Consider the following 25,867-nt stretch of genomic DNA (forward strand, 5'->3'; position numbering starts at 1 on the left):
ATCAAAAAGTACACAGGGGTTTACCATGAATTTCTCCCCCACCCCCAGAGGAGAAACGAATGTTACCTTGTGAGTCCTTTCAGAGAGCGTCCTTGTGTATTTGCATGAGCTTGAGCTGGTTACACACCCATATGTACTGCATACACACGTGTGCATCCATGCAGGTATATCCACATGCCACGGTGCTGTCATACAGCGGCTCTGCTCCCATGCAGGGCTTGCATTGTGAGGTCACAGAGACTGCTGTATTCCATGTCAGTACACGTAAAGATGCCTCATTTTTGTTCATTTTCATGTAGTATTCCAGAGCGTACATGTGCTGTTATGTATATATCAGGGGGCTTCGCAACATTCATAGAAAAATCCCCTTTCAGCTGCACACACTGTTGAAGGCTTCGTGTGTGTGTGCGCACACGCATGCCAAGGGGCTTGTTGGCAGGTGCTGTCCAGTCAGTATCTCATTCATAGCAACCCTGCGCGTCAGCATAGATGATGGTACTATACAGCCCGTGTTCTAAGCAGCTTCCCATGCACGGATGTATATGTAGTGTTCCCTGTTACATGGTTGCAGGATCACCCTGCCCTACTTACTGGGCATGTGCACAAAGAGACCTTGAGGTAAACTTCTGAGAAGTGGAATTGGTCGATGGGTGAGTTCAGGGCTGGGAACAAGGGTGGCGACTTCCCTCAGGGTCCTTCTCTGCCCACCCAGAGCATCCTGGGCCCCTTGGCCTGGATTCCCAGGGCATGAATCACTGGCCAGTTGTCCACCTGTCCCAGGGCCCATAGGCGCCTCCTGTTGCTGTCTGGACATCTGGGCTGAGTGAGTCCCCTGCCATTCGGTGTGGTAGGGCAGTCAGCTGGCCTGCCTGCAGGAGTGGGTTGGGGCCAGCGATCAGCAGCCCTTCCTCCTCAAGGAGCTGGGCCTGGGCCAGCATGAGATCATGCCTGGAGCTCGCCCAGCCGCGCTGCAGACTGCACCTGAGTTACCAGCAACCCACTTCTCCCCATCGAGGCTGTTTTCTTTGGACTCAGGTGTATGCACACTCCTGCTAGCCTGGAGCAGCAGGCTCCCCGGGGCCAGTGGACCTGATTGGGTGGGGCTCTGGGGCACAGACACTTCCCTATCCATGCACTGAGGTTTGATTCTTCCCAGGTGCCCGGGCTGAGTGTCTTGGCTGAGCTGGTGACATTTGTTGGTAGCGAGAGGGATTGTTGTGAAAATTGTCCTCAGCCAGCTCTGGCAGAGGTGGAAAATGGTCCTTTGTTCAGGCAGCTTGACCACACTGGCGGTCTGGAAAGGCTTTTGCACAGGAACAGTCATGGCTTTGCTTGTTCTTAGGGACAAGACTGTACCTGCAGCCCGGTCCTCTTCTGGACACGAGCACCATCCCGATAACCCCTGACCTCCCTCGGGTGACCCTGCCCCTTCACCATTCAACTTGATGCACGGCTACCGAGTGACCAGCTGTGTGCTGGCTCTGTGCCAGGCTCCGGGCAGCATAGAGAGCTGGTCCTGGATGGATTAAGAATGGATTGTGGAATCAGATCCCCCGGGTTCACATTCCACTGGGCACTTCGCTGTGTGACTCTGAACAAGTTCCTTGGCCCTTCTGTGACTCCCGCTCTGAAGTGGGAAGACCAGCGTGTGTACCTGGTGGGGCAGGAGGAAAGTTACCACCTGGAAGGCACCTGGACGAGGGCCGGCGTTTCAGGAAGCCGGCAGTCACTGCTGGCCATGATTAATTACCAGTGTGACTGGGATGGTCATTAGTGCACCGAGATGAACTAACCAGATGATGCTGGGAGCCTCATCTCGGCTCTTCCAGCCAGAAGGCAGGGTGGCTTCCTGATGGTCTCTTCTATGGCACCCGAGCTCCGCTTAGGCCCCGGGAACAGAGACCAGGGGCTCTAGCAGAGCTGGGGATGCCCGTTTATCGATAGGGAACTGGAGTACCTCATCAACCTTTCCATAGGGGGTGCCTGGTTAACCCCCCCGTGGGGGTCCCTTGCTCTAGTTCCTGCCCCCAAGCCCCCTTTGGACTTTGGACCACAGACCTGGATGACACAAAAGTTAGGAGACAGAAATGATGTCTTCGTTTCCTTTGGATTTTTAAGTGTTGTTGTTTTTAAAAGAATACCTCCGCCTTACCCAGATTGGACTACATGAGGAAGGGAGGGATGGGCCAAGGGAGTTGCTTCATGCACCGGCTGCACAGCTGTTCATAGAACCCGGGGAAGCCTGCGCCAGTCCTGTGGGTGGGCAGGGAGGCCTCTCCGCAGGGTGGTGGGGCTTCCCCAAGGAGCCGGCTTCCTCCGGGCAAAGGGCCTGGGAAGACCTTTCCTCAGAGCGGCGAGTTCTGCAGGTAGAGGTGCAGCCCCGCCTCCTTTCCTGATGGCTGTGCCCCAGGTCCCCTCTGCCCTGTCTGGCCGCCCCGGGGTGGGCACAGGTGTGGCTGCCCAGTAGCTCTGGGGGCCTGGCGACGACGGCCAGGCCGGCTTTGTTGCAGGCCCGGCAGCTGTGGCTGTTTGGGCTGAGTTGATAATTTATGAGCCGAGTTTCCATTAAGCCGTTTCCGCGCCTTGGGCAGGAGCAGAGGCTCGGCATTTAAAGGTCACCCGGCTTTTGAAGCCGCAGCGACATTAATAGCTTGGGAAGAAAACAAGCCTGTGCGGGGGCAGAGGACAAGGCGTCTCTGTCGGGGCTATGAGGACACACACACACACACACTCTGTCTTTCTCCCCCCCTTTGGAGACCTCTTTAGCCTTCCCTGTACCCCGCCCCCACCACGGCTGAGGTGACAATTGGACAAGATGCAGCTGCCCTGGGACCCAGCAGTCTCTCCATTAATGCTGCCATTACCCACTTGAGGTTTCCCCAGAACTTAACCATGGTTACATGAGTGTCCCGGGGTCATATGACCTCATTCTGGCCCTGCTGGCATTGCAGCCTGGATTCCTGATGAGGCAGAGTGAGGCCAGGCCTCATCTTCTCCTACAGGAAATGAAGGGGCCGGCAAGCAGGCTGCGCCTTGCATGCCAATTCTAATCACTTGGCAGCAGCTTGCCCGGCCCGGGCATGAAAAGCCATCTGAGGCTGTGCAGGCTCAGTCACACCTGGATGGATTAGTGATGTCTGCCAAGGACGGGCTAGAACGTGGTGGGAAGTGAGCCTGCTTTTCCCACCATTGGGCTAAATGATTTCGTAAGGCAGAGCCTCGAGTTCTAAGACCGCTGAGGGCTCTGTGGCTCCTCTTCCTTTGGGTCAGCCTGAGGGTGCAGGTGCCGCACACTCTTAGGCCTGGGAGAGAAGCTGATCTCTTTGCCCTTTCCCTGGGAGCAGCTGGGACCTGAGTGCTGGCACCCCACCTAGTGGCCTGACCAGGCCATGCCTCAGGCAGGGCAAGGGGGACAAAAGTGTGGGGAGGGGATCACGGCAGTCACAGGAGGAGGAAAAGATCCAGGACCTATCTCCATCCTGAACAAAGAAGACCGAAGAACGTTAAAGACGCTGGGGAACCATTAGTACAAAGGACAGAGAAAGCTTCCACCACGGAGACCAGACCAGACAGTGCCCAGCTACCCCCAGAGGGCCCCTATAAAAGGAATCATGGTAGAAGGTCCTGGAAAGAATGGGAGAAAAATGTGAAGCAAAACACAAAAATCAGAAAGACCAGGCTCACTGGTCACATGGAGGCTAATGGAACCCCAAGTCTCTGGCCCGGAGGTACTTACTGTTCAAGCCTGGAACTGAACCCCCTCGCACAGCTCCGCGCTGCCGAACGGTAGACAGGTCTGCAGTGTGAGCAGTCACGCTAAGGAGGCGTGTCCGTGTTAGACCAAGCCGCCAAAAGAGACCCAGAGGGCAGCGTGCACACAGGGAGAAGGCTCAGGTGGCAGGAACGGATGAGGATGAAAAACGTGGTGCCAGCCTGCACAGGGAGGAATGGGGTGCGTGTGGTTACATCACGGGGGTGGCAATCCGTCACGGGACAAAGTGTGCATGAATTGTTGAATGGAAAACCCGAATTTCACTCATGTACCCAAAACCTGCCCCTTAGGAGTGTTCAGAGAAGGGGACCAGGGACTAGGGCAGGGCTAGGCTGGGCCAGTCCCCTTTCTCTCCGAGGACACTACTGTGTGGCACCACCTCCGGGGAGCAGGAAGGTGCTGGCTGGAACTTGGGGACCCTGGTGCTCGCCACTCCCCAAAGCTGCCTGCTGGCACACTCCCCTTCTGGGGTTGGGCAGAGGGCAGAGGAATGCCAAGCCAGACCCTGGAGGGGGTCCGTCTCCTGCTCTCTGCAGCTGGTGTGTGGAGAGGAGTTGACTGGTCAGTAGCCTTGTGTGTCAGGGAGGGGCCCCAGGCCAGGCGACAGAAGGCTCACAGGGCCTTAGATACCCCAGCGGGCAGCCTTGGCCACAGTTGCTTCTTTGGGAGATAGACCATGATTCCATAAACGCTGGTTTTGATGAGTAAAAATGAAAAATGTGGACAAGAAAAGGCTTTGGAGATAAGAAACCCTCTTGGTTCCTTCCTCCACCCCACCTCCCAGGCTGTGAGCCAAAGGAGCACAGAGAGGAAAGAAAACAGGTATTCTCCATCTTTCCTTCCCTTTCTTACACCCCAGGCTGCTAACGGCAAAGGCAGCAGTTCAAAACCACCTTCCCCCTGGAGGGAGGAAGATGAGGCTCTCTGCTCCGTAAAGAGCCGCAGCCTGGGAAGGCCATGGAGGCGGGTCCAGCTTGGCCTATGGGGGTGCGATGTGTTGGAATGGACTCGGCGAGCTGAGTTTGGTTGGGTTTGAAGCTCACACCTAGCACTGTTTAGGTGACAGGGACGCAGCAGTGACTTCAGGACCCCGCCCACAGGAGCTTCAGGTCCAGGAGGGAAGGCCATCATGGTGGCAAGCTATGAATGGAGCATCTCCCAGGGGGTCTGTTTGATGAGGCAAAGAAAGCCAGGTGAAGGCTTAGGGGCCATGGGGGGGGCTGCCTCTGATCCACTGAGCCAGAGCATCAGAAGCAGGGGCAGGGCGGGGGAGCCATGTGGGTAGGTAGGGGAAGAACATGGCAGGCTCAGAAGCCCTTAGATGGGTGTGTGCTTAGCTCGTTGGCAAAATGGCAAAGACTAGGGTGGTCAGAGGAGAGGAAGGGAGGGAGAGAGACAACAGAGAGGGGGGGGGACAGGCAAGACCAGGTGCGGTGAGGTGAGGCTCTGGGTGTGTCCTGAAGATGTGGGAGCAGCTGTGGGGTGGCTGGATTGAGACAGCATTTGGCGGGCCTTTAAAGCTAGAGGACTGGGTAAGACTGCTCAGGGGGTGAGTGTAGCCAGGGGAGAAGCCCCACGCCAGCCTGCCTTAGTGGTGTAGAGTCCTATCATGACCTGTCCCCGGAGGGAGGGGACTGTCCCTATCTTTAGGGAGAAAACGGATGGATGTTTGGAGGAGTGGAATTCTTTTCCTGCAGCCACAGAGCCTTAACCAGGTCCAGGGAGGACTCGAACACAGGACTCTGATGGCCAGGCTCTTGCATGCCTTCAGGAGACCCTGGCCCATTCCTGACGGGCAGGCCCCGCTCAGGCCTAGCCAGGATGACCTTGGGCAAGGGCGGAAGAGTGACTCTGGGGCAGCTTGCCCGCCTCCCCGGGCCAGGCCAGGAGTGACTCAGGGCTTGGCTGAGCATACTTCTGTTCCAGTGGAGGCTGGCCATGCTCCCCACCCTCCGGGCCTGGATTCCTTTACAGGGCAGCGGAGGCCCGCTCTTGGGCCTGGCTCCCAGGGACCTCAGGGAGGACGGGTGTGCGGTTTCTGCTGCCCAGTCACAAGGCACTCACAGCGGTGAGTCCAGGGCAGCCTTTGAGAGGTCTAGTGGGCTTAGCGGGTGAGCTTCAGGTCCTTGCTCAGAAGCCAATCCCAAGTTCCCTCCGCCTGTTTCTGGGCCAGTGCCTAGTTGCAGGCGGTCAGAGAGGTAGAGTGGCCTTCCTCAGGGTGCAGAGCCAGCCGGCCCTCCCCACGTGCTCTGTGGGCCACGTGTTCTCTGCTGGCATGTCGGTGCTTCAGAACCTGGGGCACCTGTGCCTTTGCTTCTCAGGCTCTGTGCCCTGCGCCCCATCTTTGCTCTGAAACTCCTTAGCCACTTCTGTGTTCGAACCATCTTACTCCTCTTACTGTCTGTGTGCCTTGGGGCAACCTACCTGCCTTCTCTGAACCTGTTTCTACAGCTATAAAGTGAGAAGATAACGCCTATCAGGTGGAGGTGTAATTAAGATGAAATGTGTAGGCTCACCTGGCCCGGAGCCGGCCACCAGCTCCGTAAACCTGGGCGGCCGGCCTGCCTGCCCTCCACCTCCTGTGTTTCACTTGCTTTTCATTTGAGCAGTGCTGGCTGCAAAGGGCAGCCTGGCGCAGATGGCTCTGACCCCACGCTCAGGATGGTGCCCTCTGAGAAGTGTGAGCCCTTCCTGCCCTGCCCGATGCTAAGCGCAGGCAGCCTGGCTTTGGGATCTCTGTGTCCTTCCCCTTTCCTGCGGGAATGGTGAATCAATCCTCTCCCTGTTTCTGGGCAGAACCGCCCTTTGATGGGAAAAGCTCAGGCTTTGCGTTCCTCGGTCCTCGTGGGTCATTGGTAGTGGGTGGGGGCTTCAGCCTTCCCCAGGTCGTGGCACACAGCCACCATGAGACTGCCAGGGCTCTGTGCCTGGGCTGAAGGGAAGAGGCTGGCGGGCTGAAGTGTCTCCCCTGCCCTGGTCAGCCAGGCCTCCCCAGGGGCTGGGAGGATCCGGATCACTTTCCAGAGGGTAGAAGGAAGTCCAGAGTTCACATCTAGATGTTGGGGAGGATTCTCTAGACCCCCTGATGCCCCAGCTGCTTGGCCAGCATCCCTACTACTGCTGGCATCTTCACCAGCTTTCTGGGGCAGTGGGAGCAGAAGGGCCATTGACCTTGGACCAGGCACTGCTAGGGATTAGCTTCTTTAATTCTCCTAGCAGCCGCCTGGGGTCAGGACAGATGGGGTGTCAGGCACAGGGAGGGCGGTTGGGGGCCCGCAGAGGAGAGCGGCCCAGCAGAACTCCTGCCTGGGTCAGAACCCCACTACACAGCCACATCCCCCAGAAGGGCTTCTTGCCCCTCGGTGAGGCACCGAGCCTGTAGACAGGTGCCAACCAAAAGCCAGACTCGTCATTGAAATCATTTCCGATTCCTAGCGGCGCGGGTAGGACTGCCCCCTAGGGGTTCCTAGCTTTCCGGAAACAGAGGCCTCCTCCTTGGCTTGGACCACTGACCATCCAGTGAGCAGCTGAGCACTTACCAACTGTGCCACCACGCTCCTGAGGACAGGCCCAGAGGGCCGTTAGTGGAGAAAACGTGGGCCCAAGATCGCCGTCCCTCCACCCTCAGGGTGGACCAGTTTTCTCCAGCGATGACCTCATACTGAGCCACAGGAGCGCAGGCAGACGCCTGCTGTGGTCAGAGGGTAGCCGGGCTTCTTGGGTTTGTGTGAGTGGCTTAAGGAGGGTCGCTGGAGCCCAGGACAGAGACAGCCAGCAGCAGGGCATTCTGGCAGAGCCGAAGCATCTTCCTGCCTTCCAGCATGTCGGGGTCGGTGGAAGGTGATGGGGTGCCGGGGCTGCTGGGGTATCTGGAGCCAGCTGTGGGAAGCCATGTCATACTTGGCTACCTGCCCGGGTTCTTTCTCATGACCAGAATTTGGAAAGGATCATTCAAGGTCACCCTTTTGTGTCTCCTTGTGAAATGGCTTTGGCTCCTCTGGGCTGTGACGGGCTCATCTGGGAAGAGATGGGAGATGAAGGAAGTGGGACAATAAATCACACTTCGCCCAGCCACCAGAATACGACGCAGGCATTAAAAAGGATGATGTAGGTGTGTATGCTCTGACTGGGGAGCTGGTTGCAAGGCAGTGTCGAGTGGGAAAAACCACGTCAGATAGTCGGATTTGTGGTTTGATTATATTGCAGTACTATTACTAATAAAAATCTCATACACTTGGTAGTAAATGCACAGATAAGGCAGCTAGACATAGATTCCAGAATGTTCTCGGGTTTTCTCTGGGCATGGGACCGTCTGCTTCTCTGGGACTAGAAGCCAGCCACTTGAAGCCAGGGACCTTGAGGGTGTATGGGTTACCACAGGGGACCAACCTACAATGGCAGCGGGCATCAGTGGGAGCAAAGGGTCTCCTGACCCCAGTCTCTGTACCTTTGAGCTCCCCCAGCTCCTCCAGCCCGTCTGTCTCACACCACCCGCTGTTGCCATCTGGGCTAGCTAGAAAGAGCAGCAGCAGGCGTGATGTCGATTTGGTCACAGGAACCCGTCTGTGTCGGCTGGAAAAGGCCCCATGTCCTGGGAAAGTACAGACATGCGTGCACCAGTTTCACACACCCTAAGATTCTCCTTAGACGGAACAGGCCCTTAACAGACGGCGGCCACTTTTCTACCATTAACAACATTATTGCGAACCTGGTGATAAGCCTGATGGAGCCACATGTGATGTTTCTGGACACTACCAGCTCTCGCTTGCCTGCACGCCCTCCCCAGCGACCGTGGGGCATGCCTGCTTCTGAGTGGGCTGGGCGCTTCCTGTCTCAGGTTCGGGCCCGCTTGGAGCTGGATTTCCAGGCTCTCTCCATAGTCGCCCCCTCAGGTGGGCACACTGTGTGGGGCTGGGGCAGGGCACTGGATCTGGTGGGGACGGGATCAAGAGCTGACGAGCGTGGCTCCTGGAGACCACTTTGAAGAAGAGCGGGGTCCAGAAGCCACGCCCGGGTTTTTCTTGGTTGTTTTTTTTTTTTATGAAGATCATCCTGTTGAAGCAAACCTGTACCTCTGATAGAATTGATGACAACAAGCTTGATTGGGGGAGGGAGGTGACACTGTTGACATTGTCAACAAGTCCTTCTGCTTCCCTCGGTGGGGCTGGTGGTTGGGCTGAGTTTTATGGCCTGGCATGAGTCCACTGAGTGGGAACTGGGCCTCCTGTCTCAGGCTGGAGGTTCCTGGGGACAAGGGGCATCTTCTCTGGGTAGCCTAGCCCGAACTCTGCCAGTGTGACACTGCACTAGGGGGCAGTGATGAGGGGAAATAAAGGAAGCAGGGATGGGGTGGGGTGGGGTGGGGTAGCAGAGGGCAGGACCCTGCCCTGCCCCGTACAGCATCTCTTCACCCCATCCAGTCCCACCCCACACATATTAGGTCCTTAGGGGCCCTGGGCAGTATGAACATCAGCTCTGTTTCCATATGACCTGGGTGTAGATCCCAGCTTCACCGCTCACTCAGGAGCTAAGCCTCAGTTTCCTCATATGCAGAGTGAGACTATTAGCACCGCCCTGTGGTGCTGTCAGGTAGGCATTGGATTGCTAACTCAGCTCAGTGCCATCAAGCCAGTGCCAACTCACAGCTACCCTGTAAGGTAAACTGCCCCTGCTACTTTCTGAGACTGTGACTCTGCAGAAGTAGAAAGCCTCCTCTTCCTCCTGCAGAGCCACTGGTGGTTTCGAACCACTGACCTAATGGTTAGCAGCCCAACAAGTAACCACTATACCTGCCACCAGGCTCCTATTGCTAAACCTACAGGCCCCGGGATCAAACCCACCAGGGGCTCTGTAGGAGCAAGAGGAGGCTGCCTGCTCTGGTAAAGATCTATATAGCGTCTGAAACCGTAGAGCAGCAGTTCTCAACCTGTGGGTCGAACGACCCTTTCACAGGCGTCACCTAAAGGGTCACCTAAGACCATCGGAAAACACATCTTTCCCATGGTCTTAGTAGCCGAGACACCGCTCCTCTACCCGGCTCCAGGCAGGTCTACCCACATGCAGATACACCCACATACAAGTACCCTGATTGAAGACTGTTACCCATGCTACACCATGCTTCAAGACAACATCTCATTGATTTGTCCTTGGAAATAAATATTTCACGATAGATAATGACATTGTTTTTGTGATGAATCACTATGCTTTCATGGTGTTCAGTTTGTAACAATGAAAATACAACCTGCCTGTCAGATATTTACATGACGATTCATCACAGTAGCGAAATGACAGCGATGAAGTAGCAACGAAAATCATGTGATGGTTGGGGGTCACCACCACATGAGGAACCCTATGAAAGAGTCCCGGCATGAGGAAGGCTGAGAACCACTGCTGTGGAGGGAGGGCCGCGGGGCATCGGAACGGCCTCAGTGGCTGTGGGCTTTCATAGTGGTGTCGGGAGTTAGCGTCTCCCCCGGTGAGGGGCACCTGTCCTGTATGGGGCTGGAGGGGCTGTGCCATGGTGGCGGCTGGAGACAGAAAGACAGTTCACCTGGGGGTGGTGTCTCCCTAGTCTGAAAGTCACCTGAGCGGTCCCCTGCCTGCCGCCCCCTGACTCTGCTTCCCTCGTTCCAGGTGGGACCCTCGGTGGAGCCCGGGCCAGGATGTCCCAGTGGTGCGGATGAGCAGCCTGGATGCGGCCGCCCCCAGGACCGCACTCTGAGCCTCGCCCCTTGACTGGAGACCCCAGGGGCCGCCCCTCGCCCGCCACCGAGCCGCTGCTGCCCCCGCGGGTGGGAGCCGCCTAAGGGAGCGCCCCGGGCCCTCGCCAGAAGCAGACCTTGGCGGGAGCCCGCAGAAGGGACCTCGCGGCCGGCTGGAAACATTTTCCCCAAGCGGCTCCCCAAAATGACCAGCCTGTTCCGCCGGAGCAGCGGCGGGGGCGGCGGGGGCGCGCGGGGCGGCGGGGGCGGCGTGGGGGCGGCGGGCGCGCAGGAGCTCAACAACAGCCGCCCGGCGCGCCAGGTGCGCCGGCTCGAGTTCAACCAGGCCATGGACGACTTCAAGACCATGTTCCCCAGCCTGGACTCCGACATCATCGAGTGCGTGCTGCGCGCCAACAGCGGCGCCGTGGACGCCACCATCGACCAGCTGCTGCAGATGAACCTGGACGCGGGTGGCGGCAGCGTCTACGAGGACAGCTCCGACTCGGAGGACAGCATCCCCCCGGAGGTAGGGAGCTGGTTTCCCACTGGCCAGGAGTCCTTCCCCTCCCATGGGAACCAGGCCCAAGCCAGTAGCACCCCGCTGGCAAAGGCCAGGCATTAATTCAGCAAACATTGACCACCTTGGCAGGGCCAGGCCAGGGGCATCAAAATGACGGAGCTTGTGAACGATGTCTGGGCTTCACCCAACATCCTGGACCCCGGTAATCTGTGGTTTTCAAGAGGGGCTCCTTTTGAGCTGAGTCAGACAGCTCTGCCCCAGAGGAAGGGAGGGACCAGCCCGTGGGCAGTGGGAAGGCTGGGTGGGGAAGCGGATCTTGACTTGGTGGCCGGGCAGCAGGTCCATTTGTCAGGCTCCCAGCGTGAGAGAGGACACGGAAGTTTGGACCTTGCCCCCTGTAGCCCCCTTGCCCCACTCGCCTTGCTGTTGAGAAAACATGTGGTACCGTGTCCCTACTGAGTCAGTGGGGGGCTAGCAGAGTGACGCAGGTGTGAGTGACACCCAGGCCTCCCCGTTTCCCTCTCTCCTGGGCAGTGCTAAGGGAGAGGGGCCCACCTGTGGTCCACCCTATAGGTCCCATTTCTACAGGACCTACAGTCCTCCCTGCAGGTGGCTGCCCGCACGGTGCCCGCGTGTCCAACAGACGGGACTCAACCCTACACTTCACTGAGCCCCACGCGGTCCCGGCGGGTCCCACACACGCTGGCCATCTCCTCTCGTGTGCACACACGGGGCAAGGAGGTGTTGCTGCGCCCTCCACAGTGAGAGAGCGAGCCGGGCCCGCAGCCGCACTGCCTCCCTTGGGGGGTGCTGCCTGGGCCTCCACCTGTCTCTCCAGGTGGAGGCAGAGCTCTGTGAGGGTAGTAGGTTTGGCTCGCGCCGTGTCACCTGCAGCCTTGGACCGGCCTGGTACAGCACAGGCAGCCAGCGGATGTTTGCCGAAGGAATCAGTGCAGTGGCTGTCTTTGCCCAGATTTCGACCATCTCTTTCTCTGGGGGGTGGTGGTGTGGTGTGGTGTGGTGTGGTGTGTGTGTGTGTGTGTGTGTGTGTGTGTGTGTGTGTTTTCAGAGCTTTGCCACCATGGCCCTGCCTGCAGTCTCCATTTGCCCCAGCAGCCTGGCAGGCAGAGGAACCTTCCCTCCTTGGCCTGTACCCCTCTCACCTCTGTGGTCCCCCACCGGGTGCCACCCCCCACCCATCTCGCAAGGCCTGCCATGCGTGGGCTTCTGCTTTCTAGATTGGGCCCCTCCTTAGCACCCCTCCTCGTCCATGGCTGGCCCCCCCACCATGGGAGCTCTGCCTGGGCCCACTGGCGGGCAGTTCCTGAGCCAGCAGAAAGTGCTTCGGAAAATGTATGTGCAGCAGCTGGGATGACAAGAGCTGCTGACTGGGAGGGGGGAGAAAGCCCCCTCTCTGGGGCTCATGGATGGTGGGCTGGCCTGAGGGAAATCCTCCATGTGGAGAAATACCTCCTGTCAGGTAGATGGCCCAGACCCTGCCCCCAGAGCAGCTGGCGGGTATCCGGTATCCGTCACCCACAGGGAGGGCGGCCAGGAGACCACAGGGCCTCAAGCTGGAGCTGGGATTTGGAGGTTGGAAGCACCACGGCACAGCGGGCACACAGGCTGGTGTGGAGTGGAGGAGGGCAGAGGGAGCAGGAGGCTGGCGGGGGGTTCTGCTCCCAGGAGGCTCCAGGATCAGTCCTCTCGGAGGAGCATGTCTGGCCATGTCCCATTTCCAGGTCCTGCAGCTCCAGGAGGGCCCCAAAGAGCAGGAGTGGCTCAGAGGACAAGGGACCTCCTGATGTGGCCATGAAGAGGTTTGACCTGGGACTGGTCCTGCTGTGTCTTCTCCTCACCCACAGCCCCCAGACCAACCTCATTAAGAGCCGGCTAGGGGCCTCCAAGAATTGCCTTCCATGCCACAGCCTGGAAGCAGGCCCTCACAGCAGAGGGGTCCAGGAAATAGGGTAGGGGCAGAGGATTTGACCACCAGTTCATCACACACACACACACACACACACACACACACACACACACACACTCCCCCTCCCTCCCTCCACCTCCCAGGAGTGGAGCTCCCAGCCCCCTCTGCCTGGTTTTCCTCTTGTGGAAGTTTGGGGCGAGCAGACGGAGGGCCTGCAAACAGCAACATTCTTCTTTTCTTGCAAAAGCATCTGTTTAAATACTTTCCACCTCACAGGAAGGAGCCTGAGTGCATTCCAGGGTAGAAGGCTCCTTGAGCCAGGCTGGCTGTGTACAGAGAGTGTGTGAGCACATGCATGTGTGTATGAGTATGTATGTGGATGTGCACACACCTTCTTGATGGGGTGCCCCTGGGCCCTGAGTGTGCCTGGGTTTGGCCGCGCTCGGGACAGAGCGTCAGCGCAGCCGTGCCTGCCCAGGCTTGCAGAGGTAGAGGCAGAAACAGCGGTAGCAGGGACCTCTGCAAACGCTCTTGCCATTCGGACTTGGGTCCACAGCTTCCTGGGGCCCCAGCCCTGTGCTCTGGTTTGGGAGGAGATGGGAGAGATAGGGAGGAGGAAGCAAGAAGCTGCCCGAAGCACCTCTCCCCGTCTCCCAGATGAAGAGGGACATTGGCAGGCATATCAGGCCCCTCTCAGGCACCCTTTTGCCACTGCCTGCCCTGACAATCCACCCTGGGCTACAGGCAGTGTGCCTGGAGGCAGGACCTTTTAGGAGACCAAGATGAAGACCCGGTTTTAGAAGCAGGATGTGGCGTTTGCCATGCCACTAGGTTTCCTAATCTGTAAAATGGGTACAGGGACCTCTCCCTGCCTCGCCCGTGTGTTTAAGGCTGAGGTGAGAGGATAGAGATGGCAGTAGTTGGAGAGAGGGGTTGAGTGCTCTTTTAAAAAGAAATAAATAAACCCAAACCCCAAGCAATGAGCCTAAACAACTGCGGCCCAGCGTGAACGCGCCCATGTTATCAGATCAAGAAGCCAGGACACGCGAACCTGGAGTCCCCTCGTGCCACCTCCTGTCCTCACCCACCTCGTGTCCTTACCACGCCCCGATCTCACTTCTGCTGTGTGTATTACATAATTATTTTTGCCTGTTTGGAGCTCTGCTTAGGTGAATGATGCTGCGTTGGACATTCTTTGGGCCCCCTGTGCATTCATGCCTGGTGAATGTGTTGGCAGTGAGGGGCAGGGGCGGCCACGAGTTAGCGTTCGCGACCCCAGCCGAGCAGCCTACCTGAGTGGTGGTGTATCGATGTACCTTCCCACCCAAGTGCCCAAGAGCGCTCTACTGCCCAACCTTGCCCATACTTGGTCTTCTCTGCATCTTCTTGAAATTCAAGGACGTGTTGTTAATATGTCTTCTTTGTCGTCCTGACTTAGATCTTGGAAAGGACCTTAGAACCTGATAGGTCTGATGAAGAGCCCCCGCCGGTGTATTCCCCCCCAGCCTACCATATGCACATGTTCGACAGGCCTTACCCTCTGGCTCCCCCCACTCCACCTCCCAGGTGAGAATCCGAGGTCTGTCTCCGTCCGTCCCAGCGCACAGGGTGGTGGGGGAGGGAGCCAGGGCTGGGATGAGTAGAAACACAGACCCTGTCCGGACCCTACAGTTTATTATTCCACCAAAAACAGGCCTCTACTGAAGAACGAAGAAACATTTTGGCCAGACTCCAAAAGAGAACGCTCAGAATGTAAGGACCCCTATAGCAAACACTTACTAAATTTTTGCTGGGCCGGGTGCTGTGCAGAGCACTACATGAGGTGGAGTTCAGTAAGGCTCCGTCCTTGCCCTCAGGGGCCTTTTGTCTAGTGAGATGTCATAGTGGGGATGGCAAAAGCATGGACTGAATAGTGACATTCTCCCTGTGGAGCCAAGGCAGACATTACTAATTGATCTCTGTGTTCTTGCCTGCTGAGTCAAGAATGGACTTCAGAAGTCTACTCAACAGTCTCCCCCCACTCCCCAGCACCTTCATCAATGAAATGCAAATCATGCCAGGGCTAGAGATGTTGTGGGAGGGGTGGTGGTTAAGCAATGGGGAAAAGCTGCTTTGGTGGTGTTTTGGTGCAGAAGAGAAGAGTTGACGGTCTGTGGGGACTTGGTTCAGATCTGGCTCTAACTGGGAAGATTGAAATGAAGCTGGCTGCTCACCGGGTCCTGTGGGTCGCCCACGTTGTTGGTGGAGCCCAGAATTCAGTTTTTTGTCCTAGAGCCGGTCATTGTTCTTTAGAATAAGGCAGGCTGGGGGGGTGGTGGCTTATGAGTCCTCTCTTCTGGGGACCTGGGGAGGACTCAGTTGTCACACAGTTATAAGTTCAGACCAAACAAACTGCCATCGAGTCGATGCAGACTCAGAGCGATCCTCTAGCACAAGGGAAAACGGCCCCGGTGAGCTGCCAAGACTGTAACTCTCCATGGGAGTAGAAAGCCCCATCTTTCTCCCAGAGCAGCTGCTGGGTTCAAACTGCTGACCTTGTGGATTGCAGCCCAATGAGTAAGCCCTGCCCGCCGGGGCTCCTCTGACACAGGTAGAGATGCTAACATTTACCAAGCACCTTGCCCTTGAGCCCCGGACAAGGCTCTTTACCTGCATCATTGCATTTGAAATAACAGTGCTTGTTGGGGGCACTGCGGCCGTCCCATCGACCCCATCTTACAGCTGAGGAATGTGAGTCTCAGAGAGATGTCATACTTTCCCCAGGGCTCCCCAGCTGAGATTTAAAACCCAGGTCGATTGGCTCCAGAGCTCGTGCTCTGTGCTACTGGGTGCTGCCACCGCCCTAGAGAGGAAATCTCCGTCTGTGGTCACAGCCTGAGGAAGCGAGAGCCCTAGAAAGTTGGAGGTGTGGGGGCCCTGTGTGGGGCGTCTGCTCCTTCCCTAATCATGGGTGGAGCCCGGAAATGGGCTGTATTGGGGTGGGAGGTAAGTGGGTGGGCCTCTCTGAGACTCTTCCACAGAAACCATTGCGAGGTTGGCATGGGACGGGGCAGTTCCATTCGTTGTACATGGGGTTGCCGTGAGTCGCAGCCACCTCCCCAGCACCTGGCAGCAGCGGCCTGGGGCTCAGTGGTTTTCCTGAACATCTCAGATGCAGAATTTCAGTTCCTCGTCCACAGAATGATTCTGCCTAGTTTTCAGAAGAGCTTATCAGCTGGCTGGGCCATGCCCTTCCTCCCTACTCTGCTTGGTGCTCGGCCAGTTGTGGGTGGGGTAGGGCTGGGGGCCAGGGGCAGCACCCCTGGTGAGGGGGAGCCCCAGTGGTAGGGGTCAGTCAGACTTAGCACTGAACTTAGGCCATTACATTCGGACCTGTGGACTTCAGATGTCTGTGCCCGAGCCTTGGGCCTGGCCCAGGAAATGACTTTGCTGGGGTGCAGTGGGGGTGGCGTCATGGATACAGGGGAGGAACATGGGTTATGCTGTCTGGCAGAATGGACTGCCTTCCTTGGCAACCTGACTTCTGAATCTCCAGATGCCTCTGCTAGTGTGGCCTTTGACTCCTTACTCCACCTCTTTGAACTTGGCTGGCCTCGTGGGGCGCACTGTTGGACATCCCGGATGAGAGATCGTTTGTGGCACCCTTGACCCAGCGCCAGCTACAGAGCAGACTTGCAGGCAAAGTGGACTGCACCATCTTGCTCGCTGGCTGGCCTGGCGGCCCTGTGCTTAGCTAGAACATTGGCACAAAGGGCATGCCTTTCCCCAGACCAGTGTCTGGAAGAATCAGGGCCATCCCGGATGCACCAGCTTCTCTGCCCCAGGATGGCCCAGCTGGGCCCAGATCTCTCCTGAAGCCATCTTGCTGGGCCTGACCCTGCCACCTGCAACATTTACTTCAGCACTGAGTTACCTACAATATGTAGTTGATGAGAGGGTCGGGGATGCACAGGTGGATACAGCTCTGCCTTGTTCCCCAAGGAGATCAGTCTGGGGAGGGGGTGGGAAAGGTTGGCGACCAGTCCAGATGCCCCAGCTTGACCACAGGGAGGGCCACACCCAGATTAGTCTGGTGGAGCAGAGGGCATCCCAGGAAAAGCATGTGCAAAGGCCTGGGGGCCAGAAAGATAGAGCCACCCAGGGAATTCCAGGCAGTACATAATGACTGCCTGAGAGGCTGGAGAGGGGCCAGCTGAGCCTGGGGCACAGAGACCTCCTCTCCAGGGAGTTTGGGCAAAGGGGAGTGGCCCCAGGGTGTTAAACTGCCAGGGAAGGGGTCAGGTTAAGGTTTTGACAGATGCCCTTTGGCTGCTGTGTGTGATTAGATTTGGGTGGCCCCGGCTGCCTCCTGGTCCTGCTCTGCTGGGTGCCCCGGGGAAGCAGTCACCCCAGAGATATTTCTAGACTGCCTGATTACCCCAAGCCAGAGCCAGACCCCACAAGAGCCTCCAGGTCTTCTCTGAAAGGTCTCTGGGTAAGCTTCTGGCAGAGACTCCGGATCAGGAGAAACTCCCCGCCTCCCCTCACCTCTGCCCCCTCCCCCGCCAGCCCCTTCTGTAGTGGCACAAGCAGCCTGCTGTTTTTCCAGTGAAAGTACAGCCTTGGAAGTTTTTTATCTGCCTCTCAGCTCATTTCTGACATTCCTCTCCGACCACAATGGAGCCGCTGGGGCTGCCTGTGCCCAGCCCCCAACCGACTGGTACCCCCTCCCCTTCCCCAGGGCCCAAGGGGCCTGCCTGGCCTACCCTCTGCCTGGATCACAGTCTCCCAGCTCTCTGTAGCCAGCCTGGCTAGAGGCCCCCAAGGGCCACTCTGCTGCCACCTTCTGAATGTGGTTGAGGTGGGGCTGAGGTCTCAGGTCCCAGCTGGACACTGGAGAGGCTTTCTCACAGTTGGGAGTCCCTGAGAGAGGGGAGCATCCTTTCTCCAGCTTCGGGGACCTGGCGGGGAGGGGGCAGGGAATGAACCTTCAACAGGAACTGAAGGTGAGGAGGCCTCAGTATGTCTGAAGCCAGTCACCGAGGAGTGAGACATGGGCGCTTCCCCCTCTGTAGGGCCAGGGAGGGCGATGGCGGGGAGGAGGGGAAGTGGGGGGGGGGGTTCCCCAGCCCAGTCTGCGCCGCCAAGCCCATCTCCCATCAAGCACTTAGCAGCCTGTCATCCTGTCTGCTGCCACCCGGTCCCGCCCCCGCCTGGCCACCGGCCGAAAATAGAAAAGGAAAGAAGCTATTCCCATCCTGAGCAGCAGCCCGGAAAAGCTCCCCTCCAGCGAGGGGGCGGCCGGGATTCCTGGAGCTGGAGACCAAATCAAAGCCAGGCTGAGCGAGCTAGCGGTCCCCTCCGCCCACCAGGGCCTGGCTGCCTCCGCGTCATCTCCCTGATCCAGCAGAACACGTGGCCTGCGGTTGCCACGCTGCAGGCTGCCGAGGCATGTGAGGAGCCCCGAGCCAGCCAGGCTGCCCTGGAGGGCAGCGCAGGACCCGGGGTGGCAGGGAGGGTGTGTACCACCCAGCCCTGGTCTCGGGCAGGGCCTGGAGCTCCTAGGGTCCACTTGGCCAATGCAGGGCAGCCCTGAGCTCTGCTTGCTCATTGGAGCCAGTACTCCGCCCACCCTCAGCCTCTCTATGCCTTGTCTGCACACGGTTGAACACAGCCTCATGGGGATCCCCCAGTACTTTGGAGGAGGTGACCTGGTCCAGCAGGGAGAAGGGCCGCCCCCACACCGAGCATTTAGCTGGCTGTGTGGTGGCAGTGCCAGAACTGACACCGTAGCTGCTCCACTCTCTCCCCTGGGCTTCCTTAGTGCCGTTACCTGTAGCGGAGCCAAGTGCCCCCATCCCTACACCTCCCCCACCTGCCAACAGGCTGGCTCACCTTTGTCACCCAGCTGCCTGGAGACATGGACAGAGGGCACGCTCCCTGTTCTTGAATCCAACATGAGAGGGTGTGGGCAAACATCTAATTAAACCCACACCCCTCCAAGCAAGTTCGAGACCTAGAGACCTGGGTAAGGAGCTCTGACAGCATCGTGTGCTAGCATTGAGCTGCTGACCACGAGGTCAGTGGTTCAGACTCACTGCTGGATCCTTGGGAGAAAGATGAGGCTGTCTGCTCCTGTTAAATATCCCCCCCCACACCCTCCCAGTCTTGGAAGCCAGCAGGATAGTTGTTTCCTGCCTTGTAGGGTCTCAATGGGTCAGAATCAAATTGTCACTGAGCTTGGTTTTGGTTTTAGAGACCTAGCACTGACTAGCTGAGATCAGGCTGGAAGGGTGGCTGAGTCCTCGGTAGCCTGAGTCTCTAACCCAGGGGTGGGGGCTGGGGAAGTGTCCGCTGGACCTGGCATAACATCTGGAGACTGTGCTTGGGCCTGACTCCTCCTCCTCAGAGGAGCACGGGCGGCTCAGTGGTTACGCATTGGACTGCTAACGATAAGGTCGGCAGTTTGAAACTACCCACTGCACTGTGGCAGACAGGGCTTTCTACTCTCGTAAAGAGTTACAGTCTTGGAAACTCACTGGGCAGCTCTACCCTGTCCCACTATGGGTGGACGTTGACTTGATGGCAGTCAGTGTGGCTCTTTTGACTCCTTCCTCAGGGTGTCATAGCAGGTTGTGCGTTCAGCTGGTAAACACAAGATCAATGGTTCAAAACCACCAGCTGCTCTGTGGGGGAAAGACGAGGCTTTCTGCTCCTGTAAAGATCTACAGCCTTCGAAACTTAAAGAGGGGGCAGTTCGGCCCTGTCCTACAGGGTCACTGAGGGGAAGGGATGCCATGGCAGTGAGGTGGGGGGTTTGGTTGACCCCCCCACTCTTCTCCCTGCACCCCCAGGATTGATGTGCTGGGGTCCAGCCCCCCTTCCAGCCAGAGGCGCTATCGGAACTGGAACCCACCGCTGCTGGGCAACCTCCCGGATGACTTTCTGCGCATCCTGCCCCAGCAGCGGGACAGCATACAGGTAATGGGACAGGGCCCACCACCCAGCCCACCCGCCACCCCTGGGTTCATAGGGAAAGAACAGGGAACCAAATGCACTGTTTGCTGGCCCGGTCTGCTTTCCTGGTCTACCAGGGAAGGTGCCCGCTCTGAGGAAGCTCGAAGGGGAGGGGCCATGGAGTAGCCAGTGGCAGAGGAGCATCTCCCTTCTCTTGGCAATGGCATGGGCAGCTTCTCCCAGAGGCTGGCATAAGAGAGGGGGTTCACCATGCAGCAGCTGGAGCAAGGACTGCACAGGTGGGCGACCGGGTGACCGAAGCCACTTCGGGGCCGGTCTCCCTGTAGCTGAAGGGATGGAGTGGTCCGAAGAGCAGCATCTGTAAGCCTGGCTGCTCCCCAGCACAGGATGCTGGCCTGAGTGGTTGGCTTCGGGTTGATGGCCAGGTCCAGCGGGGCGGGTTTGGGGCCCCTGGGGAGGGACGTGTGGACACACAGGTGTGCGTCCTCCGCTTGCTCTTTTCTCAGTGCAACCCCATGACTCCCAAGACTCTGAGCCTCGGAGAGGGAGGCCCTGTCCACTCGGGGGCCGGGCTAGGGCCCCGAGACCAGGAGAGCCGCTGGAAGCAGTACCTGGAGGACGAGAGGATCGCGCTCTTCCTACAGAACGAGGAGTTTATGAAGGAGCTGCAGCGCAACCGCGACTTCCTCCTGGCCCTGGAGAGAGGTGCCCCACCGCACAGGGCGGGGGGCTGGGTGGGGGGAGAGTTGGTGCCTCAGGCTGAGAGCTTGGGAGAGGTAAGGGTGCATATCCACCAAGTCATTCTGTGGGAGCCCCAGAATCCTGCCCAGGGAGACCTGCCACCAGGGCAGACACGGTGTCTCAGGAGCTCCAGGGACAGAGTGACTGACAGGGAGCCTGAGATTTTTCCAAGCCTGGTTGTCTTTGGACTTAAGGCCTCCTTCCTCATCAGCCTGGCTGATTTTCCTTTCCAAGGGTGCTTGGGGTGCGGATCAGGGAGTGCGGGCTCCGGAGGTCTGCCTGGAGCTTGGGGTGAAAGCAAGTGTGTGGTGTGGGACGTGACTGTGGCTGTGTGTGTCACTAGGGAGGACTAGGGTGTGCAAGGAGAGTGCTGGGCAAAGGCAGGGGCTGGGACTGGTCGCAGCCTCACAGCCAGGGCCTTGGACTAGCCCCACGCTCAGGGTCCTTCGAATTCTGACATGCAGTGCTCCTGATGCGCGTCAGGCCGCGGAGGCTGTCTCTGCTGCTTTGAGAGCCGGGGCAGGCGCAGGCGTGTGCCTGCGTGTTTGGGGGATGAGCATGAGTGTGTGTGGTCTCCAGTCACCACCTGAGGATGTCTGCGCCTGGAGGGAGCGCTCCTCCCTGACCGCAGTGAGGTCCTTTTCCAGATCGGCTGACATACGAGTCCCAGAAGGTCAAATCCAGCAGTGCGGGGGTCGGGACCGACTTCAGCTTTCCTTCTCCTGCCCCAGGTAACCTTCCTTGCTGCACAGGAGTGGCCTCCCAGGGAGGGGGTGGGGGTGGGGGGTGTCCTGGAGGACCTGGACCCTGGTTTGGAGCTTGCTCTCCGGTGGGGGGAGAGGGACACGCAGAACCCTTTTCTACCTTAAAGTGGACACACTGAGGTGGGGGCTGGAAGGGAGGACCCTGCCCCACCTCTGTGTCCTCAGCCTTGAGGTCCAGCTTCCCCAGCACTGCGGGGGCCCATGAGCCTCTGGGTGGCACTGACTCATGCAGGCTGACTGCCGCCCCAGGAGGTCCCTGAAGCATTGCCTCCACACAGTGTCCCATGAAAGGGGTCAGGGAGATTGAAAGGCCTGCTTGGTCTGGGTCCTTTGGGAGCTTCTGGTCTTGGGGGGACTGATGGCAGGAGATGCCTGTCCATGGATCAGGTAGACAGACCAGCAACTTTAAGCAAGCACTTGACAGTTGCTCGTGTGAAGGGGAGGAGGGCAGGGTTCAGGTGGAAGTGTGCTTTCAGGCAGTTGCCTTTGGGAGTAGCTGCCCTGTGCCCCGCTGCAGGGACTGAAGGGCCTTTGAGTTTGGGAAGCAAGCTGGGGTGAGGCAGGAGCAGAGCTCCTCGGGCTGAGGGAGGGGGTAGTGGCAGAAGGGTTGAGCTGTGGCTGGCCCCCCTCACTCCCCGCAGCTGCGTCCTTAGGGAGAAGCCTGGCAGCATTGGCCTGGAAGGGAATTTTCCTCCGGAGGCAGGTGGGGGGCTGGGGATGAGAGCCAGACAGACGGAGAGGATCCCCCTGTAAACTGATTTGTAAGCAGCAGGCCGCAGCTTAGCTTCTCCCACCCCCACCAAGAGCTTCCAGCTCTTGATCTGGAATTAACTAGAGATGCCAGCACTGCTGAGATGGATCAGAATGACTCCAAGGGGACTTAGCCTGCAAGGTGACCCTGGAGGAGCCTGACTGTGCGGAGCACAACCAGAGGCTGCAGGAGGGGCCCTGAGGGCAGCGGGGTGAGGTGCTGACTTTGGGGACCAGCCTTTGGACTCATTGTCAGTCTAGCTAGAAATTAGAGTGTGTGTGTGGGGGGGGGGGGGCAGGTGGAAGGCAGGCTTCTGATGGAGCAGGTATTCCTGGAAGGAAGGAGACACCACCTCGGGCCTCATTCACCTTGCTGCTGGCTCTGGGTGTGGGGAAGCCCTCATGGGGGAGGTTTGGTGATTTTTCACGTGTACATTCTCTCCCCTACCCCCCTCCCAATTTCAAGTTCCCCGATGGCATCACCTGAGCCCTCCGAGTGCACCCAGCAGACTGTGGGCACCTGTTTTCACCACCGAGGGGGAAAGCCCCCCCCCCCCATATCACACGCTGTCCTGATTTGTGAGAAGTCTGCTCCTTCTGATCTCGCTCCGCGGGGAACAACCCTGACCTCACTCTTCAGCCCCCCTTCTCAGCAGGTATCTTCCCTTCCAGGGGTGAGTGAAGCCAACCACGCTGTGTCTGAAGATGCCTTATTCAGGGACAAGTTGGAGCACATGGGAAAATGTGAGTCCGGCCTCCTGCCAGGACTGGCCCTTGGTCTCCTGGGAGGGAGAGAGCAAGCGAGGTCCCTCCCCCCCACCTACCGCCAGAGTTGGGAGCCCAGCTGGTTCGTGGTGATCTGGAGTGACATATGAATTGCAGCCTGGCTCTGCCTTCCGGACCCCCACCCCACCCCCACCTTCTCTCTACAGCTGAGTCTGGATACAAATTAAGTTTTAAATCTCCCTGAGCCAGCTGTCAGCACTGCACCCGGTCCCCACTGGGAGCAGTCACTTCCTCTGCAGCCTGAGGAGGGGTGGAAGGGGTGGCCTGTGGGGTGGATGACCTCACCCTACAAAGTCCTTCCAGCCTTGGATATCCCTCCCCCCTCCCCCCTCCCCGCTGCCTTGTGTGAACCAAGTTGCAGTTCTTCCAGGCTCCATTTAAAGCAGATCCCAGAACAGAACGGCACCAAGCTGGCCTGGGAGGGGTGGTGGTCGTGGTGGTGGCGGTGATGGCAGGGCGACAGGAAAGAAAGCCAGGGGGCACGGCTGTCTGCGGTAGTTGGGAAGGAAAACCCGGATCTTGAGCTGCCTAGCGGTCCTGGGCCGTTTCCAGTGGCCTGTGCTGCCCCTGCAGGCGGCGACGGGGAGACAGCCTGCATGTCTGGCCCTCCTCCATCAGGGCTCCCTTTCTGGCCTGCCCCCACCACGGTCATAAGATCCTGCCTCATGCTCCCCAGGACTTGGGTTGTCCCACCCGGGGCTCACTCGGTGGCCAGCAGCTCACAGGTGTCTCTGCCCCCAGCCACCCGGAGAAAGCTGTTTGAACTTGCCCGGGCCTTCTCCGAGAAGACCAAGATGAGGAAGTCGGCCAAGAGGAAGCACTTGTTGAAGCATCACTCCTCGTATCCTTCCCAGCCTGGGGCTGGGGGTGGGGGTGGACCTTAGGGCCCTGAGATGCCCTGCTGCACCCTTTCCCAAGGGTCTGAAGTGGTCCTGCCACCCCCTCCCCCTCACTGTCTGGCATCTACGTGTCTTCTGGAGAAGCACAGTTTGGTCTGTCAATGTCAGCCCCCCGGCCCCTAATGTCTTGACCCGGACCTGTCTGCACATCCGCTGCCTCCTCACTCCCAATCTGATTCTGTCCGGACTCCCACCACGCCCTTCCAGGCCTGAGGGATAGGCTGAGCATGGGGAGAAGGGCTAGGGTGAGGGCGGTCAGGTCAGGAGCCACTCAGCCAGCCCCAGAGGAAGGAGGAACGTCTGACTTCTAGGATCAGTTTTCCTGAATGGTCTGGCAGGCTGGGGGCAGCAGCGTCCACGGCCAATCTCCTGGATGATGTGGAGGGGCACACTTGCGGTGAGGCTGGGGGGCAGAGGACAGAGGATGGGGAGGGTTTGAGCTTTGCCTGGGAGCCCTGGGAGAGAGAGGAGGTCCTCCTGGTGGTCCTCCAGTAGGGGAGGGAGCACTCGACCTAGGACGCAGCAGTGGAAGTTGCCTGCCTGGCCCACACTGCTCCCTTCCCTCGCCAACCCAAGAGGGGGCCGTGCACCTCCACCTGTAGATGAGAGCCGGGCTGTTTCTGGGTACTGCTCTCAGATCCCACAGGGGCAGACGGGGGCCAGGCACATGGAGGGTGAGCGTCAAGCTTGGGCAGGTTGCCCTTTTGACCCAGTGCTGCTTCACTTTGCCTAGTCCTTCCCCACAGGCCAGATGACCCCTCACACCCTGCCAGGTCCCAGCCAAACCCTGGTCTTCAGCCCGCAGAGGCGGCGGCCCTGGGGTGGTGACCAGACGCCCAGGGACAAGGACGGAAAGGGCCTTGGAAGTCATCTAGATTGTTCAACTATCCCCTCCCTTTGGACACCGAGCAAACCAAGGACCCAGGATGGGAAGGGACCTCCCATGGCCTCAGCTCTGTGAGGGAGCCAGGCCAGCAGCCAGGTGGCCTCTGCCATGCGACCCAACCACACAGCCGGGGGATTGGACTGTGCCCACTCAGGAAAGCGGGGAGGGGACAGTTGGGCCCCCACTCTTTCCCAGTGTGAGGGGCATGCCTGAGCGTGACCAGGCAGAGTGGCGGGTAAGGCAGTTTGCCTCTGCTTTTCAGATGAAGACGGCCGGGGAAGGAAGCAGGAGGTGCCCAAGGTGGAGGAAACCCTAAGGGAAGGCCACTAAGAGGTGAGGCCTGGCTCCCTGCTGCCCAGGGACTGCCCCATCCACACCCAGGTGACTTTCCAGGGGTTCAGGCCACTGGGCAGCCCCGCCTGGTTGTGGTAGCAGGAGACAAGGGCTTCCGCTTCGAAATTTGTACTGGCATTTTTTTCTGAAGCTAGAACACCACCCCCCACCCCCTCCGCTTACAGCAGATGCGTCGGGGCATAGCGTTGCTCTTGACCTCGGTAATGTACAGCCCAGATGAGAAGGCAGTGCTTGGAGCAGAAGTTTTAAAAAAAGCGGAGGTGGCTTCATCCTAGTGGTACGCGCACACACACACACACACACACACACACACACACACACACTCAGAGATCTCCTCTGGGGGGTCCCTGCCTGGGTTGGCTGGTCTGCAACGTGCCATCACCAGATGGGGACATTGCCCCTCCGGAGACTCGGTCTACTTGGCCCTCTTCCAGCTGCCCCCTCCTCCCCCACCCCAGTCTGGAAGCTGCTTGGTCTGCCCTTCCCCAGTGCTGCCCCCATCCCAAGAGTCTGTGTCCACTCGGTCTCTGGAGCCGGCAGCTGCAGCAGCGGAGGCTGTGCTTCGGGTGGTGTAGAAATACATGCTGCCCCCCCCCCCATGGTGGTGGAGGCGAGGCCAAGCAGGGCGGGGAGCTGGGACACTGCCAGGAACAAGTACACACAGGCACCTCGCCTCCACTTGGACCGCAGCCTTCAAGTCATCACCACAGCCCGAGGGGCACTTCGCACCTCTGGTGTTCCCCTCAAGCTGTCCTCGCTCTGGGCACAACACCCACAAGCCCCACCTCCCCCGGGCTGGCTGCACCT

General features: G+C 58.7%; 1 protein-coding gene across 2 annotated transcripts in view; it reads left to right on the top strand.

Annotated features, from left to right (window-relative positions):
• CUEDC1 (CUE domain containing 1) overlaps positions 1-25,867 on the top strand; it is a 95,011-nt gene that overhangs the window by 67,892 nt on the left and 1,252 nt on the right. For both annotated transcript variants that reach the window (XM_075561549.1, XM_075561550.1), the window contains exons 2-10: positions 10,406-11,002; positions 14,362-14,489; positions 19,757-19,883; positions 20,387-20,585; positions 21,269-21,352; positions 22,808-22,879; positions 23,663-23,762; positions 24,159-24,217; positions 24,969-25,039. In XM_075561549.1, coding sequence (XP_075417664.1) covers positions 10,679-11,002; positions 14,362-14,489; positions 19,757-19,883; positions 20,387-20,585; positions 21,269-21,352; positions 22,808-22,879; positions 23,663-23,762; positions 24,159-24,217; positions 24,969-25,036 — 1,161 coding nt within the window. In that variant the 5' untranslated portion in view covers positions 10,406-10,678 and the 3' untranslated portion in view covers positions 25,037-25,039. The remainder of the gene's footprint in view (positions 1-10,405; positions 11,003-14,361; positions 14,490-19,756; positions 19,884-20,386; positions 20,586-21,268; positions 21,353-22,807; positions 22,880-23,662; positions 23,763-24,158; positions 24,218-24,968; positions 25,040-25,867) is intronic.

Source organism: Tenrec ecaudatus, chromosome 10 (genome assembly GCF_050624435.1).
Source record: "Tenrec ecaudatus isolate mTenEca1 chromosome 10, mTenEca1.hap1, whole genome shotgun sequence".
Lineage (NCBI taxonomy): Eukaryota > Metazoa > Chordata > Mammalia > Afrosoricida > Tenrecidae > Tenrec > Tenrec ecaudatus.